The 17,114-nt window shown below is 39.9% G+C and overlaps 1 protein-coding gene across 7 annotated transcripts in view; it reads left to right on the forward strand.

Annotated features, from left to right (window-relative positions):
* MCF2L2 (MCF.2 cell line derived transforming sequence-like 2) overlaps window positions 1-17,114 on the forward strand; it is a 184,171-nt gene that overhangs the window by 155,202 nt on the left and 11,855 nt on the right. For 5 of the 7 annotated variants that reach the window (XM_057400402.1, XM_057400403.1, XM_057400400.1 and 2 more), the window contains exons 22-27: window positions 1,684-1,905; window positions 3,196-3,288; window positions 3,709-3,787; window positions 6,967-7,039; window positions 10,254-10,363; window positions 14,322-14,417. In XM_057400402.1, the coding sequence (XP_057256385.1) occupies window positions 1,684-1,905; window positions 3,196-3,288; window positions 3,709-3,787; window positions 6,967-7,039; window positions 10,254-10,363; window positions 14,322-14,417 (673 nt within the window). The remainder of the gene's footprint in view (window positions 1-1,683; window positions 1,906-3,195; window positions 3,289-3,708; window positions 3,788-6,966; window positions 7,040-10,253; window positions 10,364-14,321; window positions 14,418-17,114) is intronic. The other 2 variants (XM_057400406.1, XM_057400404.1) reach the window with 1 other exon arrangement.

Genomic DNA, 17,114 nt, shown 5'->3' on the forward strand with positions numbered 1-17,114 from the left:
TGAGATAGTGATCAAATTCTTGATTTTAAATAAACTTCATTTAGGACAAAATATTGCTGTCCACTTGTACAAGTTACCAGAAACAGTGTACTCTTCTCTGAAGCCCACACTGAAGAGAGAGTCCAAGGCTTGTGGGATGATATTCAAAGTCTTTTGTGGGATTGCTGCAGAGTGCCATCCCTGCCCGTCTTCTCTCACTCTGCAGTGGTAGCTTCCCATTTCACTTACTGTAATCCCAGTCCTAGGTCCAAGATTGAAGACACGGACCTATCAGAAGAGTTGAACTGAGCTTCTGGAACTCAGTGCTATATTGACCAGAGCTTAGAGTGGCAGGAGCCTCTCAGCCTTGTTAGAGCTATGTCAAAAATATGCTTGTTAGTTGTTTGGTTTTTTTTTTATTTAGATTTACATCTTTCCAATATGCTTTTCAGAGGCTTGCAGATTACACCTGCATACACACAGTCCTGTGTGAACAGATCAAAATATCCAACTCTTTTTTTTTTTCTTTTTTCTTTGTTAGAAATGAGAGACTGTTATAGAAATTACTGAGTTGTTTTGAATGCTTTTGAGAGTCTAATAATACCCTGATACAGAGTGGAAAAGTACCTCATCAAGCCCTGGTTTTGCAGTATGATCTCAGTTACAGGATGGGAGCAAGAGGGAGAACAGGTTGCAATCCTTAGTTTAAGAAATCAGGCATGCCCACTTGGAGCCAAAATCTTCACCTTATAATCAACAGAACATAAAAATGTTAAAAATAAGTGTTTTAATAAGGCACTGAATTTATTCTGTCAACTTCCTGTACAAAGCATTCCTAGAAAAACTTGCTGCTAGGATAATTACGTTTGTCATTATTTGATGAAGCCCATTGCCATAAGGATGTTGCCATGCCTTTATTCACACATTGCTACACTCTTTAGTACAGAACCATGCTAGAAAAATTTGTGCTGGTGGCATCTGAGCCAAATATTTGTATCAGTTGAAGTATTTACTCATCAGTGGTCCTCAGACAAGGGCTTAATTTCACTCTCCTTCAGGTGCTTTTATGGCTTCTTGGTACATTTACTCCCTATTTGCACAAGGCTGTACAGCATTGCATAGTTTGCAGATGGTGAGCTGAGAAATTATTGACAAAGCTTTTAAAGAAATAGGAGAGAATTGCACACCTACTTACCTCTAGGCACCAATCTGTCTTTAGACATCTAAGCGTCCATCCTTCAAGGTTTTGCAAAGGAATAAAAGCAGTTCATAGCATAGCAAAAAGTGAAATGAGATCTTTCAGAGCCAAGCCCATTGACTGGATATCTGGACTGCACTGTGCCTTCATACTGTCTTGGAGTCAGGAGTCTTGAAACTCAGTTCTTGCCACAAGGTGCTTCCTCTGAGGTCATCAGATGGGGCAGCCTGTGTGTCAGACCCAAAGAGGTCCTGAGACAGACCATAGACACTAATTATGAGTGAGGAATTATGGGCATGGAAAGCAATAGGTTAGTGGTTATTTGAAGAAACCACATGCATTTAGCAAGGAGACAAGCAGGTGGGATTTCAGCTGTAACATGTCCAACACATGGAATGCCAAAGTACATTTCTGCCTGGAAGCTTAAACACCACTGGGGGAAAACTGTGCCTGGGATTGCCCTAGTTTAAATGTGATACAGGCTGTCTCTTTTCCTTGCTTGCTAGGGTGATGTTAGTGAGCTTGGCAAACTGTTGATGCAAGGTTCCTTCAATGTGTGGACTGACCACAAGAAGGGACACAACAAGGTGAAGGACTTGGCTAGATTCAAACCGATGCAGAGACACCTCTTCCTCTATACAAAGATGCTACTTTTCTGCAAGAAACGGGAGGAGAACACAGATGGTCATGAGAAGACAGCTTCATACAGCTTCAAAAATTCATTAAAGGTAATAAATGTGGTAATGGTAGGGGAAGAGAAATAAATGTGGTGTGCTCACAACACAGGGATGCTTCCTTGTGGAGACTGAAGAAGGTATACATCTAGAGCTACCTTACACTCCTGAGTAAATGAAAGCTCCCATTTAGTTTTGATCTGAAGACAAATACAGCCATATGTCCTGCGACTCCAGACGTGAAGCTTGGTTTTGCAATTTGATACAAATGGGCATCTTTCCCACTGTCCCATAAAGAGAAGCAAGGGACCTGCATCTCTCATTGGTCTTCCTATTAGCATCCTCCAAGTTCATTGCAAGTTTTACTATTGACATCAGTTGAACAGATATATTCTGTGACAATAATAGCTGTAGATGAATCACAGTGCAGTAGAATTGCCCTTTTATTTGCAAGAGTGACATTTCTAGATATGAATCAGGACATCTGTTAAGATGGGATACACAAGCAGGCCAAATTTTCTCTTTAAGCACATTGGTGTGACACTTGTGACTTCGAACAACTAACATGGATCATTGAGTGTAATGCTGCAAGCCTATTATAGGATAACCAGACAGGAATTGTAATAGAATCTGGTTCAAGAAGCAAACAAATTCATATGAATGTTTCAAGTCTTTCTGAGGAGACAGCAGGAATTATGACATAATCAAAGCTATTTAAATCTTCACATCCAATGCTGAGGCAAATCTGAAGAAGGGGGCTGAACAAATTAGGAAGAAGATGGGAAGCTGGTAAGTGTAATAGCAGTTAGATTTCAAAATTGTGGTTAAAAGTCTATTTCTTAAGAGATCTAGAATGATTTTCTTTAGTTCCCTGTTCATCTTGCCTAGTTAGGCACTTAGCTGCTTGCTCCCCTCTTTTTTCAATTTTCCTGAAACAACACTGAATTTTTCGCGTTGTCTGGATTTGTAGATGAGTCTCACAAAGCCCTGTTCCATCCCTTGTCCTCTCCCACCTCAGCAGGTCACTGTAGCATAGGTGGACAAAAGCCAGGATAGGACTGAAAACTGACCCACAGTTCAAGAAAAGCAAAGCAAAGAGGATAAAGTCATGATTAGACATTAGCTTGTGTTACTTTTGAGCACTTATTTTTTTTCCTAAAACAATCAGAAACATGAATGATAAATTAGATGTTGAGAAATAACATGGTCTGAATTTTACTTCTAATGACTCCCTAAGGTGCAGAAGTGAATGTAGCCTTTTAAAAATGCTTCTCAGAGAATAAATAGTTTAAAGACTATTGACATTTTCCAGATTCCAGCTGCTTCTTTACTATTTTGAAACAGATGAGCACGGTGGGCATTACAGAAAATGTAAAAGGGGATAATAAGAAGTTTGAGATCTGGTATAATGGCAGAGAAGAAGTCTACATAATTCAGGTAACAACAATACTTTTTCATCCAATGACTATACTTACTTTTAGTAGAGCTGTTTTTAAGAAAGTTTTCAGTTTCATGACTCTCACTGTACTGTACACTCAAGAAACAATAGCCATTGGAAGTCTCATTGTTGTGTTGGCACTGAAATGATCCATTTATCTCATTTTAAATTGTGAAAATGGTTGTGATTTGGGGTAGAAGAGGAAAAAAAAGTGGAAAATTACTTGGAACGCTAAACAGAAAAGCAAGGACAGGATTTTAGATTCATGGTAAATCTTCCTTCTTGAAGAGTGTCTTCTGCTTCTGGGCACAGTGTTCCATTCCTTGTGAAAATTGAGAGCAAATGTAGTTCAGGGCAGCTGAGTGATTAGCAGCATGCTTTAACTAGATCTACTTTGCCTTTTCCTCTTGTGTTCTCAGGCATCTTCTGTTGAGCTGAAAAACACCTGGATTTCAGAGATTCGCAAAGTCCTGACAGGACAACTGGAAGCATGTAGAGGTAGGACATAGAGAGTGAGATTTGGTAGTGTTGCCTTCCTTCTGTAGCTGTGTTTGGCAACATGGATCTGGAATAAGTTACTGTGCTGTCCAATATCACCAGGAAAATCAGATCTTCTATGTGAGGATCAGTTGGGTGGTTGCAGCATTACTGGCATTGAAACTCTTGTCCTGATCAAAGAAAATGTCTTAGAACTTCAGAAATGGCATAAATCATAATTCCATTCACAGTTAGTCTGAGGAACATGATGTTCCTCTGTTCTTCCTCTCAAGTTGCAACCCTAGAAACATCTGTTTACATCAGCATGTGAGATGAGGTCCCAGTATTCACTCTGTGCCTTCTCATAAGACGTGACACGAAAGATCTCCTTCTACATACATGGACAGACACAGCAACTGTTCCTCTGTATCCCATTTTTTGTTTTGCTTTGTTGGGTGTTTTTACTCCAAATCTAGTCACCCACGTATGTTTTAAATGTAAGTCAGTTATCCCATCTATTTTTTCTAGGTGACCTCCCAGTAAAACATGATTAATGACATCTCCCTCTCTCATAGAGATGTCACTATTAAGGTGATTTGTGATGTGCACAACACAAGTGATTGAAGCCTCATAAGTACCTAAAATAATGACCCTCTTTTTTTTTTTTTTTTAAGATATTGAACTCAAGACAGACAGAATTCAGTTAGGTTATTCCAGATAGTAAGAGAACATATTGGTGAAAGCTATCTGAGATAATATTCTGTTTATGAGTAAGAATGTACAGTGTCTTAAAAGTAATTTTTCAGGCGCTCTTAGGACAAAAATCCCATAGCTGTGCTCAATGAAGACTTTCCCTGGGCCCTGGCATTGCTTCTCACCTGACCTGTCATATCCTGCTTCTCTCATACATACGCCTCTCGTTAAAGCAATGCCAGCAAGGCCTCACTGCCCACAGCCTACAGATTCCTAAGCAGACTTTGTCCTAGGTGGAAACCTGTGCCTGTACTTTAACTTTAGAGGTCACCTTTATTTTAATTGTCTGTTTCAGAAAGACAATGAGTTCTTATAAGGTCCTTAAGTGGAGGGAAACAGCTATGCACATTAGCCTCAGCAATTTAATCCAACCACTAACAATACACCTTTTACAATGCTTACTACTCAGGTCTTTTGTTACTATCCTTGTCTTCATCCTTTCTCCTTTTTATTCTGAATCTCAGTGTGGTCAGTTCAGCAGGAACTGCTGAGGAAAGAATTCAAGATTCTTATCAGTGCATTTCCATGACTCCATCTGGGGACTTTCTGATACAGTTTCTAATATTTACTTCTGAAGCATAAAAGCTGGCTTTATGTAGAATACCACCAAAGAGAAGAGTAGCTTATGGAGAAAATGTATATATGTAACAGGATAAAGTGCTAACTCTCCATGTGTGTTTCTAGACAAAGAAAATGAAGCTTGTATGTGACCCAGATGAGCATTTGTGAAATCTTTGCAGCATACAAGACCTGTATGCTAGAGTTACTATGCATTTTCTATGCATAGAGAAAGCTATGCAAGAATCAAGACTGAAAGTTTTTGAAAACATTTATATTTTTATATTCTTTATTGTTTTGCCTTAAGATCATAGGATCACAGAATATTTCGGATTTCGAGGGATCTCGGGACATCAGAGTCCAGCATCCTGCTCAACACAGAGTCAGTTAATTGTCAAACCTGGTTACTCAAGACTTTATCCAGTCTGATCTTGAGAAAATTCAAAGATGACATTCATCCTACTCTATGAATAAAGTCAAGTTTTCCTTCATTGTGAATCCAGCTTAACAGCAGTCAGAAAGCAAAAATAGTATCTTATATGTTATTGTAGCTCTTCCCATTGCCTTTTCCCAAATGATCACATGAATCAAAGCCTTTATTACAATACTGATGACAGGAAGCAAATGCTTTGTCCTGTGTTTTTAAACAGTTGTTTCTATTTCCAATGACTCATGAAAGAAGAGGCCTTAATTCATGCTTAATCGAAGACTCGATATTTCTCCAGCTGTGCATTGTAATGAGAGAAGGAAGAGGGACACATTTGTTTGTCTGGGATGTTTTTAATGACTGTTGTTAGGAGTTGCAGAGGGAGTTGGAATGTTGGAAGGAACCAGCTGTAGTGAGTAAAGGGCAAAGAAGGCCAAAGGTATGTGATAAATAATTTAACATATAGGTCATTAGTGTCCAAATACTTAGTATATATACACCCCCTATCATATATTGCAGTGGGCATGAAAGGCTAACAAGGCTTTGGGTAACACCTTGATTCCCCAATCCCAAAGAGCATTAATTGTCCCTCACAGGCAAAGGAATTATGAACGCAATTTAAGTGATTTCTGAAAGGCTGTGAATCTGTTGCCAAAACCAGGAACAATGCTACTTCTGACTCCCCACCCGGAGTGCTTCTTTCTCCCAGCATTCCCACCCACAAAAGACTTTGTTAAATTTAATCTTTCAGTACTGCCTCTGTCCCTTTCTTCTCCTTTCATTGACAGGAGCTTTATCTTCTTTCAAGGTGAAATAGCCCTTCAATCCTAGAGCTTAAAGCAGCTCCTTCCATTGCTTCCTCACTTCTCAGTGTCAGATTCTTCTGTCCCTGAAAGCCAGGTTGGCAGCATCTTTCTGACCATCTTTCTCTGCTCAGCATTTACCAGAAAAATGAGTCTATTGCTACCTTGAATCTGTGCCAAAAGAGTGAACAGGTGGCGTCTGAGCAACATTTTATTATTGCTGTTTATTCAGGATGCTGAGCAAAAGCATTCTTCAGAGGGATGGGGATATATTCTACTGAAGTCTGCATGTGTAAAAGGACTGATGTACATATGTTACTAAGGCCAGAAAAAGCTGTACAAAACTTGTATTCTGAGGAAAATGCCAATATGTTCATTCTCTGGATTCATATTGTGCATGAGCTAGGAAGAGAAGGTGGTAGGGGAAGAAACCTCTTCTGCACTTAAAAACCATGGGTAGAAGAGCTGTTTGGGTGAGCTACATTTTCAGCCTTTGAGATCACCATATGCCTTTCTATTCAAGTACAAGTGTTCTGTTTTTATTGCAGCAGCAGTCAAAATCTCTCCTCTCCTATTTCTCTCTCTCTTGTTCTATGCAAACAAGGAAGCAACTTGCTCCAACATAAATTGGAGCAATATCTTTTTATTTTCTTTAACAGAAGCAAGTCAACTGCACCAAAGAATCACTGAGAGTGTATACCATGCACCAATGGATTCCTCCAATGCAAGCAGGTAACCACAGCTATTAAGGCATATCAGGACCAAGATTTGTCTTGCCTTTGTGCTTTTACAGTCCCTAAATTCTCAGTTTTCTGTGCTTAGCTTCCTGGATAGGACTTACTAGTTTATCTTCAAATTCTTTAAACACATGTAAATACAGATAAACATTTTGCTCATGAGGAAAATAAAATCACAATGCAGAATTAATTTCAAACATTATCATTTGGTTTTGCAAAAGAAAAACCTCCAGATTAATTCGAGTTCAGACAAAATGTATTGGAACATTTCCAGGAGCTGTCAGCAAATTTTTGTAATGACCCAATTGCTGGGCAAGTTTAATGTAAGTTGGTATGGGATATTATTGTAGAATTTTAGCAGGATCAACCACACCAAGAGATCCCAAGTAAAAAAGCCAGCCTTTGAGAGCTATACAACTCAGTGCAAGAAATTTTAAACAGATGCAGTGCTGCTAATCCTGCACCGTATTTTCTATAAACTTGGTTACATTTGCTTTGTTTAAGGTTTAAGCTGAAAAGTTTTAAGCATGAAAAATCTTTCAGCAAAACTACCTCAGGGATAGAAGAAAATTATTCCAGTAAAATATGAAATGCAATCACAAAAATATTTGAAATCAATCCAGATGTATATCCCTCTTATAAGACTCTTAAAGTGAAAAATTTCAGAGCATAAATTATAGACAAAATATGTCAACAGAAAATTAATTAACTCCAGGAAGAAAAGCCATGTGATTAGCTATTTGTCCTAGAGTGGGTTAAACCAAAGGAAAGATGAAATATTTGTTATCTTCACTCTGCCAACTATCCCAGAGAAGAACAGGTTAAATGCATCTGCTCCAAATATTGGGGTGTTATAGGGACAGGAAGAATATCGTAAGTCTTCATGAAAGAACAATGTTCTAGGCTTTCATAAATAGCACAAAGTTCATGGTGTCCTGTTAGCTGCTGTGAGCAAAGGCCATCTTGATCCTCTGTAATATGTGTTTCATAGAGAAGCAAGGACTGGGGAACTGCAGCACAAGGTGACTTTGCCACCTTTGAATTCTGGAGTGATCCAGAATACCTTAGACTGTGGAGCTCCTTCTGCAGCCTGTTTTGGGATGCTGGGTGGGGGCAAGGAGAGAAAGGAAGAAGCTAGACTTGTTATAGCCACCCACATGGTCATAGTCTGTGTTTATAACTGACATGACTAAGCACCCCCAGTTGCAAAAGGTGCTACAAGTAAGCCAGTATTAGACAGTACTAGAAACCAGCATCATCAGCGCTCAGCCAGTGGTTGGAGGCTAATTAGTTATTCAAATTTTACCTAACCAATAGACACCCTCTTTTGGGTTGGTCATGTGTAACAGTGACTCTACTTATTAAGAATTATTTTTTATAATTTATTATAATATATTATAAATTAAGAATCATCAAACCTGCACTGTAACATTGGAGAAATCTGGTTTCAGGATGCTCTCCCTTCCCTGAGCATCCTTTGTCATTTGTTCAGTGAAAAAGACTACTCCTTGTTTAGTGCCACCGAAGCACTGAGAGCTGCATTTCCATGACATAAGGTAGGACTGGGCTGACTCATGATTGGACCTGAGTTGTTGGCAAAGGGACACTTGAAGGCAGTACCCTTAATACAGGTGGTTATTGAATATCTCTGAGTCCTGTTCAATCTGTTCAAATTCCCTCTAGTAAATTCTTCCCCAGAGTTTCATTTTAATCCCAAAATGAGATGTCCTGTGGTATTTATTGCTGCTGTATCTCAAGGGATGGCTGCTGCATTTCAGTGATAATTAAATGATCCCTTTGTATTATTTTCTAATCTAGTTAAACATATGAAACTTAAACAGACCATTGTTCTAACTGTTTCACTATCTGCTTTATTGGAAGTGATTGATTCAGTCATACATCCATGTAAAAATATCCTGTGCACATGATATATAACAAATGCTTGGTTTTACTACAGATGCTGTTTCAGAAAAGCGGGTGTGTTTTCTTGGTGTCTTTCTCACAGCTGTAAATCTTTAACTCTGGCAGCTGCATGTTTCACCGTTATCTCAGCCTAGCTGGGAAAGAACAGAGAAAAAAAGAAAAAGGAAACATGAGTGTGCTTTGGATTTGTTCCCATATTTATTTTGAGCCCCATTTTATACCTGACATCAGGCTGCAAAATCACATTTTGATTCAGTACAGGAGGTAACAGAGACCTCTGTTAAGGTTCCACCAAAACCAGGTCAGAGGTTCAAACAAAAAGCGATGAGTCCCAGGCTGCATGTAGTTATAACAGGTATTCACAGATCTCTAGTATTCCGAATGTTTTAAAGTTTTTAATGATATTTTGGACCTCCCCTCACAGCAAAACAAACCATATGAATGTTAAGTACAACTGTTCATGTGTTAATTCTAAACACTATGTAATTGTTGATATGTTAATAACTAGCATTTTAGGAAAGAATATTTGGAGTGTGTAGATACAATGAAATTGTGGCGCAGTCTGCCAAAGATAACAGTCAACACCCAGACTAAACCACCAGACATTTGCGAAACAATAAAGACAAGAACCATGAGAAAACCTTTCAGCTTGAATGCGGTACAAACCTGGGGTGGGGGATGGGGGATGATTCCATTAAGGATTACAAGGCCAGTACTTGTGCAAATCTGGCAAGATGCATGCCCTCATCTGTGGTTCAGCTATAGACAGAGACATCCTGCTTGGATTTGTGTTTTCAAAGAAGAGAAGAAACAGCAGCTGGAAGATCCTGGAGCCACTGGAATCTCTATGTTCCTCTACACATGGTATGACCTCTACATGCCATCTGGTACCCATTTTTCTCCTGGAGTCAAATACACTTCTTCTGCAAAGGATGGAAAACTGGGGTCCACTTTTCTAACCTGGTTCCCACTCCTTCTGTCCACATCTGTTGGACTTACAGAAAAGGCTTCTGCAGGGAATCATCTTGTTCCTCCATTTTTCCCTTCTCAACTCTGGCTAAGCACACCCCTTATTGTATGGCATGTCAAGGAGGCAAGGGTGAGAATGGCTTTTCCCATCATACATGCCTGCACAGATACAGATTTATATCGCACACAGGATTTTAAAACCTGCCCTTTATTCCTTTGGCTTCCATATCTGAGGGTAAAAAAGAATACTTACTGCTCAGTGCTCCATCAGGTATTAAGCAGGAATGTAACTATTTTTGTATTTCATTTGTCCGAAGGTATAGCAGGAAGTCATCAAGTGTATATGAAAACAAATCTGAGACATCAAACGTGGAAGCATCTAACAATAAAAACAGGAATTCCAGTCCCAGCGCAAGACAAAAGAGAGGTAGGAGTTCCGAGACAGAGCTTTTTGCTTGCAATGGGTAATATATTTATTTTTGCACACTCATTTCTGAAGTTTTATGAGGGTACTTTAAAAGTGTATTATTTAAACACAACATCGAAAAGAAACCACAACAGTGCTATAAAGCTGAGTGACTGTGCCACGAAACTTCCTGAACACTAGTTCAGGATTTTTTAAATGTGAGTTTTGATGCATTATAGTGCTCTTTATACATCTTGTGTTTTTTTTAAAAAAAATTTGGGGTCCAAATAGCATGCATATTTTAACCTTCTATATCCTGGCTAAGTTAGTTTCTAGTCATATTTAATTTTAAGACTCTATGGGCTTTACTATTATTTTTTGCCTCCTGTGTATAGGTTCCCCTCTAGTGTACAGTAAATAAATGCACATGTGGTCACAGAAAGTCCCTCCATTATTTGAGGGCATGAGTAAAATAGATACATTCTATACAACGTAGGTTAAAATGAACACTAAAAAGAAACTGGATCTCATCTGGTAGCAGCAGGAACAGAACATATTTCAGCAGCAGTTTCTTTTTTAGGTAGTATTTTGAAACATTAGAACAAGGCTTTTATAATAGAAAAAAGAAAATTGTGAGGTCTGAAGAGATTAATGACCAAATCAGGCTTGAAGTAACAGCAGGCCCCTTTATAAATAGAGATGAAAAAAAGAAAAAAAAAAAAAAAAGAAAGTTGAATACTTTTTCCTTTGAAAATTAGGATGTTTACCAAATGATTTTTCATTGCAATATTTTCATTCTGGGGAGAAAGTTAAGGATTCTTCATTAAAAAAAATCCAATGTTAAAAACCTGTTTCAGTATTTATTTCAGTATTTTTTCAGTATTATTTCAGTATTTTTTTATAAATATAAACTTTTCTCTTAATTAAGCAAGCTGAAAAGTAGGCTTTCATTTGAAATTCATAAGCCCTCTTTTCAAAAATATCCAGGAAAATTATTAATGTTTTTTAACCGGTCCAGTGTGAGAACTGGGATCACCCTATATGCTGATTATCATTCTTCTGTCTTCTGCTTTCCCATGACCAGTTCCTCAGGGCTCTCGGTGTAATTCTGCTAGTTCAGCCGAGAGCCTCCTCATCCTCTGGTATGTGGCTGCTCCTACAGTGCCGAGCAGCATGTCACTTACCGTTTTGTGATTCAGGGTGTGCCTGTGCATGCTGGGCTGTAAAGTACACTGTGCAGAGAGCCGGCGGAGAAGCTATCCGACTCTCGATGTCCCACTGAGACTTTTTGTGTCCTTTGAGGCACCTCTAGCTGGGACACTGAGGTCTTTAAAATGTACAGTTAGGTCCTGCTTTCAAAGGTATAGAGGAATCCTGCTGCAGACTTCTGGGGAGGGCATGGCTGTGCTAACCCGCAGTACACAGGCAGCGTGGTCGGGTGCTCGGCGAAACCTGTCTCTCTTGTGCCACCTACTGACTGTAGGACTCTCAATGTCTATGTAGTTAATGTGAACAGATAATTTTAAAATACTGTTTTCTGTGGTACGGAGGGGGAGGACACTATAGGCAAGCTATTTCAGTCTCATTATTTTTATGGATAACTGCCTATGATTGAGTTATCTACATATAAAACAGTTTCGTGTGGACCTGATTGGTAGATTCACTGACTTGAAGCTATATGGGAGCCAAGTCCTGCAGGAGCCACTGGAGACCACCTAGCCTAACTACTCTGCTGAAAGCTGGAGCAAGTTGCTCAAGGTCGTGTCCAGTTGGGTTCTGAACCAAGGAGGATGACTCCACAGTTGTGTTGGGGATGTCATCCCAGGCTTTAACTACCTTCGTAGTAAAAACGTGTTTTTCATGTTTTTTTAATGGAATTTTCCATATTTCAGTTTATGCCCATTGCCTCCCTCATTCTATCACTGGGCTCCACTGAGAAGTGTCTGGCTTCATCTTCTTTACTTGATAAGATCCCCCTGAGCCTTTTCTTCTCCAAGGTGAACAATCCCAGCTCTCTCACTCTTTATTCATGTCAGCTACTGCAATCCCTTAATCATCTTCATGGCCTTTCACTGGATTCATTCACATATCTCCATGTCTCTCTTGTCCTGGGTAGACCAGGCCAGGACACAGTACTCCAGGTGTCTCGGCATCATCTTCCTGGACCTGCTGGAGAGGCTCTGTCTAATGCAGCCCAGGATGCTGTTGGTCTTCTTTGTCACAAGTACCCATTGCACGCTCATTTTCAACCAGTTGCTCATGAGGGCCTAGTCCTTATTGTGTTTGGAAATGGTTTCCAGGGTTATTTGGTATGCTGCAGAATGAAGGATAAGACTTGAAATAACTCGGGTGGAGACAACATGTCTTTAGAGACCAGGTCTAATGATTGGTTAGTGCTGAGAAGCTATTGGGGCTTATGAAATCCTAAGGGGTCTCTCAGTGAAATGATATAATGGCATAGCTGAAGAACCAACATACAAACCCACCCCCTCCACATATGTGCATGACTCTGATAATGAAGTACTATGGATTTTCTTGCTCTATGCAAGCAGAAAGTAAATGTATTTTATACACCAGTTTCTGGATTCTTTAAAAGCTACAGCATCCTTACAAAGATTGCCTCACAGTGGGAACAGACACGGCAGGGAACAGCTCTTAGGCCAACACATGCAGTCTGAAAGCCAAATGCTTCCCAGTGCTCCACTGCTGAAACCACTGCTTAATAGTGGTTCCTCACCAGGTGCACCTGCCTGGTCCAAAGCTGGTGTCAGGCCAGTGGGTAGGAGGAGCTGAACCCCACCAAAACAATGCTTCTGTATTATTAAAAATCTGTTCACCTCACACCCACCTAAGCAGGCAGGCATCTCAACTCCTGGATTATCTTGGTTGCAAATCAGGAAGTGATGGGATGAGCTTTCCTTTGGAAGCACAACTTGTCTGTCTGTTGCTTGTCTGTCAGGGTGGATTCACTGTCTCTTCATATTCCCTTTGTACTTCTGGTATTTATTTGTCCCTCTGATGATTTTCACTTGGCTGTGTATGAAATAAAGAGGAAGAAAAACCTGTTGGTTAAATCCTAAGGCACAGAACCAGGCAGCCAAAACACAGCTTTTTTCCTGCTCCTTTGCCGTATATCTTCTGTGTGTTACCTGCCCACACAAAGAAAGGGGCAGATGCAGAATTTGGCAGGAATGCGTGGATATGGGGGGGTGATCTAGGTCCACCTGTTTCCTGCAGTGTGAGTAACTGAGCACCTTTCAAACCCAGAGTCTCAGGACCTAAATCCATCTGTGACTTACCTCTATAAAGGCAACTGTCAGGCAGCATGGCTGGCTTATCCATGTGTGAGCCTGGCATGTAAGCTTTGCTGGCATGGCAATCCTTATATCCCAGCAAATCATGAAAGCAAATGCATGACTATACGCCAGTTTCAGAAGCTGTTAGAAAGACTTCAGCAGGTAAGGCTGAGAGCATATCAGCCATACAGCTGATAATGGGAGACTCTTCAGTGCTGGTACTGGATAGCAAAAATGGGACTGCTCGTAACGCTTGGTGTCTGTACATGCACTGTAAGGATTCGTCTCTTATTTCTTCCTACAACCTTGTTGTTCCAACCAGTGTTTTCATGCTAAAACACACTAGATCCTTTTTAATAAGCTTGCTGTTAAGCTGTATTTTCCTTTGATGAGAGCTACATCCCTTCACCTATTTTTCTTTGGTTTTGCTTTTTGTTGTTGTTCTCCATTAAAACTCAGTGAGCCAAACTCAACCCAGCTGCTCTGTTTGGCTCATCTGGTTTAACCACCCTGACCCCATGTCACCTTCCTGATTGATTAGCTCTTGCTCAGGCTTGAACTGAATCAAAATTTATTTGTTTATTTATTTTCAGTTGTCATCTAGTGCTAACCTTTCCTTTCCCACAAGCTGAACAGCTGACCCTTCCTTCCTTATTTCTCTTCCCTCTCCCTCTCTCTCCTAGTTGATGCTTCCACCAGCCTTAACCTTGAGCGCACAGCGCTTGCTAGAAAGCGATTCACATTGCAAGGTCTTTCCAACCGCAGAGCTCCACCCAAAGGTAAAATCACCCCACACAGCATTTGGTCCCTGGCCATCTGTCTCCTGCACTCCCACAGTGTTCTCTCCATCCCATAATGCCATCCATCGCTATTTCCTAGAGTGCTGCCACATCTCACCAAAATGCTCCTGTCTGATGCACACACATGGCTTCTCTTCTCAAAGATGCTGTTAACAAAAATTGCTCCCATGGCACTGTTGGCAAAGCACCTTTGAGATGACTGGTTGGGTATTTTGCTGGTGCACAGTGCAAATAGGATTTATTTCCAGTTTCTCTCGAGGGCCAAACTGTGAACTTGTTTTAAACCACCAACCTAGCTTCCTTCAGCAATTTACTGACTTGAAGGGAAGAATATCATCTCGGTGTTGAGTTACCTGAGGTTTTCATGTGTTAAATTGCTCATTGGTTGGACCTCTCTGTTTTTTTCACATGTTGCTCAGCCATGGCCTAGTGGCTAACTAGAGAACCAGAATTCAGAAGATCTGGGGTTTATTGCCATTTCTGCTTAATTATATGACACTGTAAAATGGTGTGTTTGGAGTCTTTGTGCGTAAAGATTTAGAAGATACTTAATATCCACCAGTAGAGAGCATTGCATGTTCCTGTGATGGCTGTACAAGGAAGAGACTTCAAAAGAAAGAAAGAAATGTGAATATAAATTAAATTGAATAACTATTTATAATTGCTTTCTGGAAAGATAATGTAATTATTCTTTGTATAGTTGTTATATGGCTTTTCTTCTGTCTGATAAATAATGTTTCTTATGCGAAAGAAAGTGTTAGACCATCCAAAGAGGAAGAATCAAGATTAAAGAATAAAAAGAGAAATACAGAAATTAGAGTGTTATAAAGTAGATGAGAATACACCAAGAGCCAGCACAGCCATAAGATTCTGAGTGCAAGGCTAAGGCTGCACTTGGTAGTAAGATCCAAGATGGACAAACCAGTTCAATATTCTGAGCACAAAAAGGGAGTGGCTTTCAGATCCTGTGACTTGTGGACATTACAAAATACAGATTTCAGAAATGCAGGATAATGTAATTTGAGTGAATTTACAATTTTGTTTTGGACTTCTTTTGCTCTTTTATCTGAATTTTTCTTATCATGTGAAATGTCTTGCATTGTATTCAGTGTCCCAGAGAGCAAAGCACAGTTCAGAAGAGTTCATACCCCCTAATCTGTAGGCACTCTCAGCTCAAGTCTTGCTGGGTCTTGTTACTTGAGATTCCTGTGAAACACTTCCATTACACAGTGTCCCATTTCACTTTGTTATGCTGTTCAGTTACTAATCTGGTCCTGGCATAGGGGAAATGAATTGGCAAATAGGCTGGATGATTTGCAGTGTGGTCATTTCTTCGGGGACTGACAACACAAAGCCGAGCTGGCACTATGTGGACTGGCAGATCGGAAGCTGTGCGAAGGTAACAGGGAAATTACTGCAATAATCTTTTCCTGCTTTTGACTCCTTTGAGGATTCATTACTGGCTGTGGTAGGAGATGGTATACTGAGCAGAGCATACTTTGGTTGAGACCTGCTGTGTCTGGTCATATCCAGAATACATGAGAATAAAAGGGAAGATTTAGACTGTAAGATAACAAGATTATCCAGAGGGAAAACAAGATTGCCTGATGATTATCAGCTGGTAGTGGAGTATGGATGCTCAAAGCATTGCTGAACTGTCTGCCCAGGCAGGATGTGATGGGGTAGAAAATATTGTATATAAGCACCTTGGCATGTTGGACAAAGAAATGCTGGAAGAGAAATTTTACCATCTTGCACACCATCAGTGCAGATACCCCAAGGCAGCTATACCAGAACTGGCACCAAGGTGTATGAAACCTCACACTCTTAGCACTCTGTATCTCCCCACTCTTGGGTCAGCATTAGCTGTCTTGGTTTGCAGAGCTAAGTTCATATTTCTTGGCATTGTCACAGAGTCTCTAAGAGCTGCATGATACGGTGTAAATGTAACTCAGTGCCTCAGTTATAAAGTGAAAATTTCTTTGTATTTTAATGAGGGCAGCTACAGCAACCTAATCTTGGAGTCATCTACTGTAATCATCACTGCGAACAGATTTTAACCTCTTCTTTCCTCTTTTTGTTGACCTGTGAATAGGGATGTACTTGAATATATGTGCTTTTATGAGTAAATTGGTAAGGAAGTGCATTGGCAGATACAGAATTTACAGCTTTTTTACAGCAGCCATTTTACAGTTAAAATTGCACTGAGATTTTAAGGAGCTAGTACGGTTTCCTGACGTTTTGGCATAATAAGACATAGGAATTGCAGTTCAACCAAGAACATTAATTTCAGCTCCACTGGAAACAGATAGTGAGTGTGACATTTACTAGGCAGAAATAAAGTAAAGAGGAATGTTGTGTAACTGAACATTAAAATAAGGAAATGTGAAGATGAGGGGTGGGAGAGAGAAATTTAAGATCCCTGGTAAGGAAATCTTCACAGTAATACAGTTCTGCAGAGGACATTTTACCAGAAATATAAAATTGTCTGAAACTCTGTTTACTCCAGTGCTGTATGCCAGCTTACCATCCTCAAAAAATGAAAAAAAGAGAGAGAGAAAGGAAGGTAAATGTGGTAAGAGAAAGGAGACAATTGGAACAGAAAATGCCCTCTGAATCACAGGCGCCATCTCAGAGCATCTGGGCTAAGATTCCACAAAACATGTAAACATGTGC

This window comes from Pezoporus wallicus, unplaced genomic scaffold (genome assembly GCF_028554395.1).
Source record: "Pezoporus wallicus isolate ANWC-B61680 ecotype Strahan unplaced genomic scaffold, APGP_CSIRO_Pwel_v1 contig_6897, whole genome shotgun sequence".
Classification (NCBI taxonomy): domain Eukaryota; kingdom Metazoa; phylum Chordata; class Aves; order Psittaciformes; family Psittacidae; genus Pezoporus; species Pezoporus wallicus.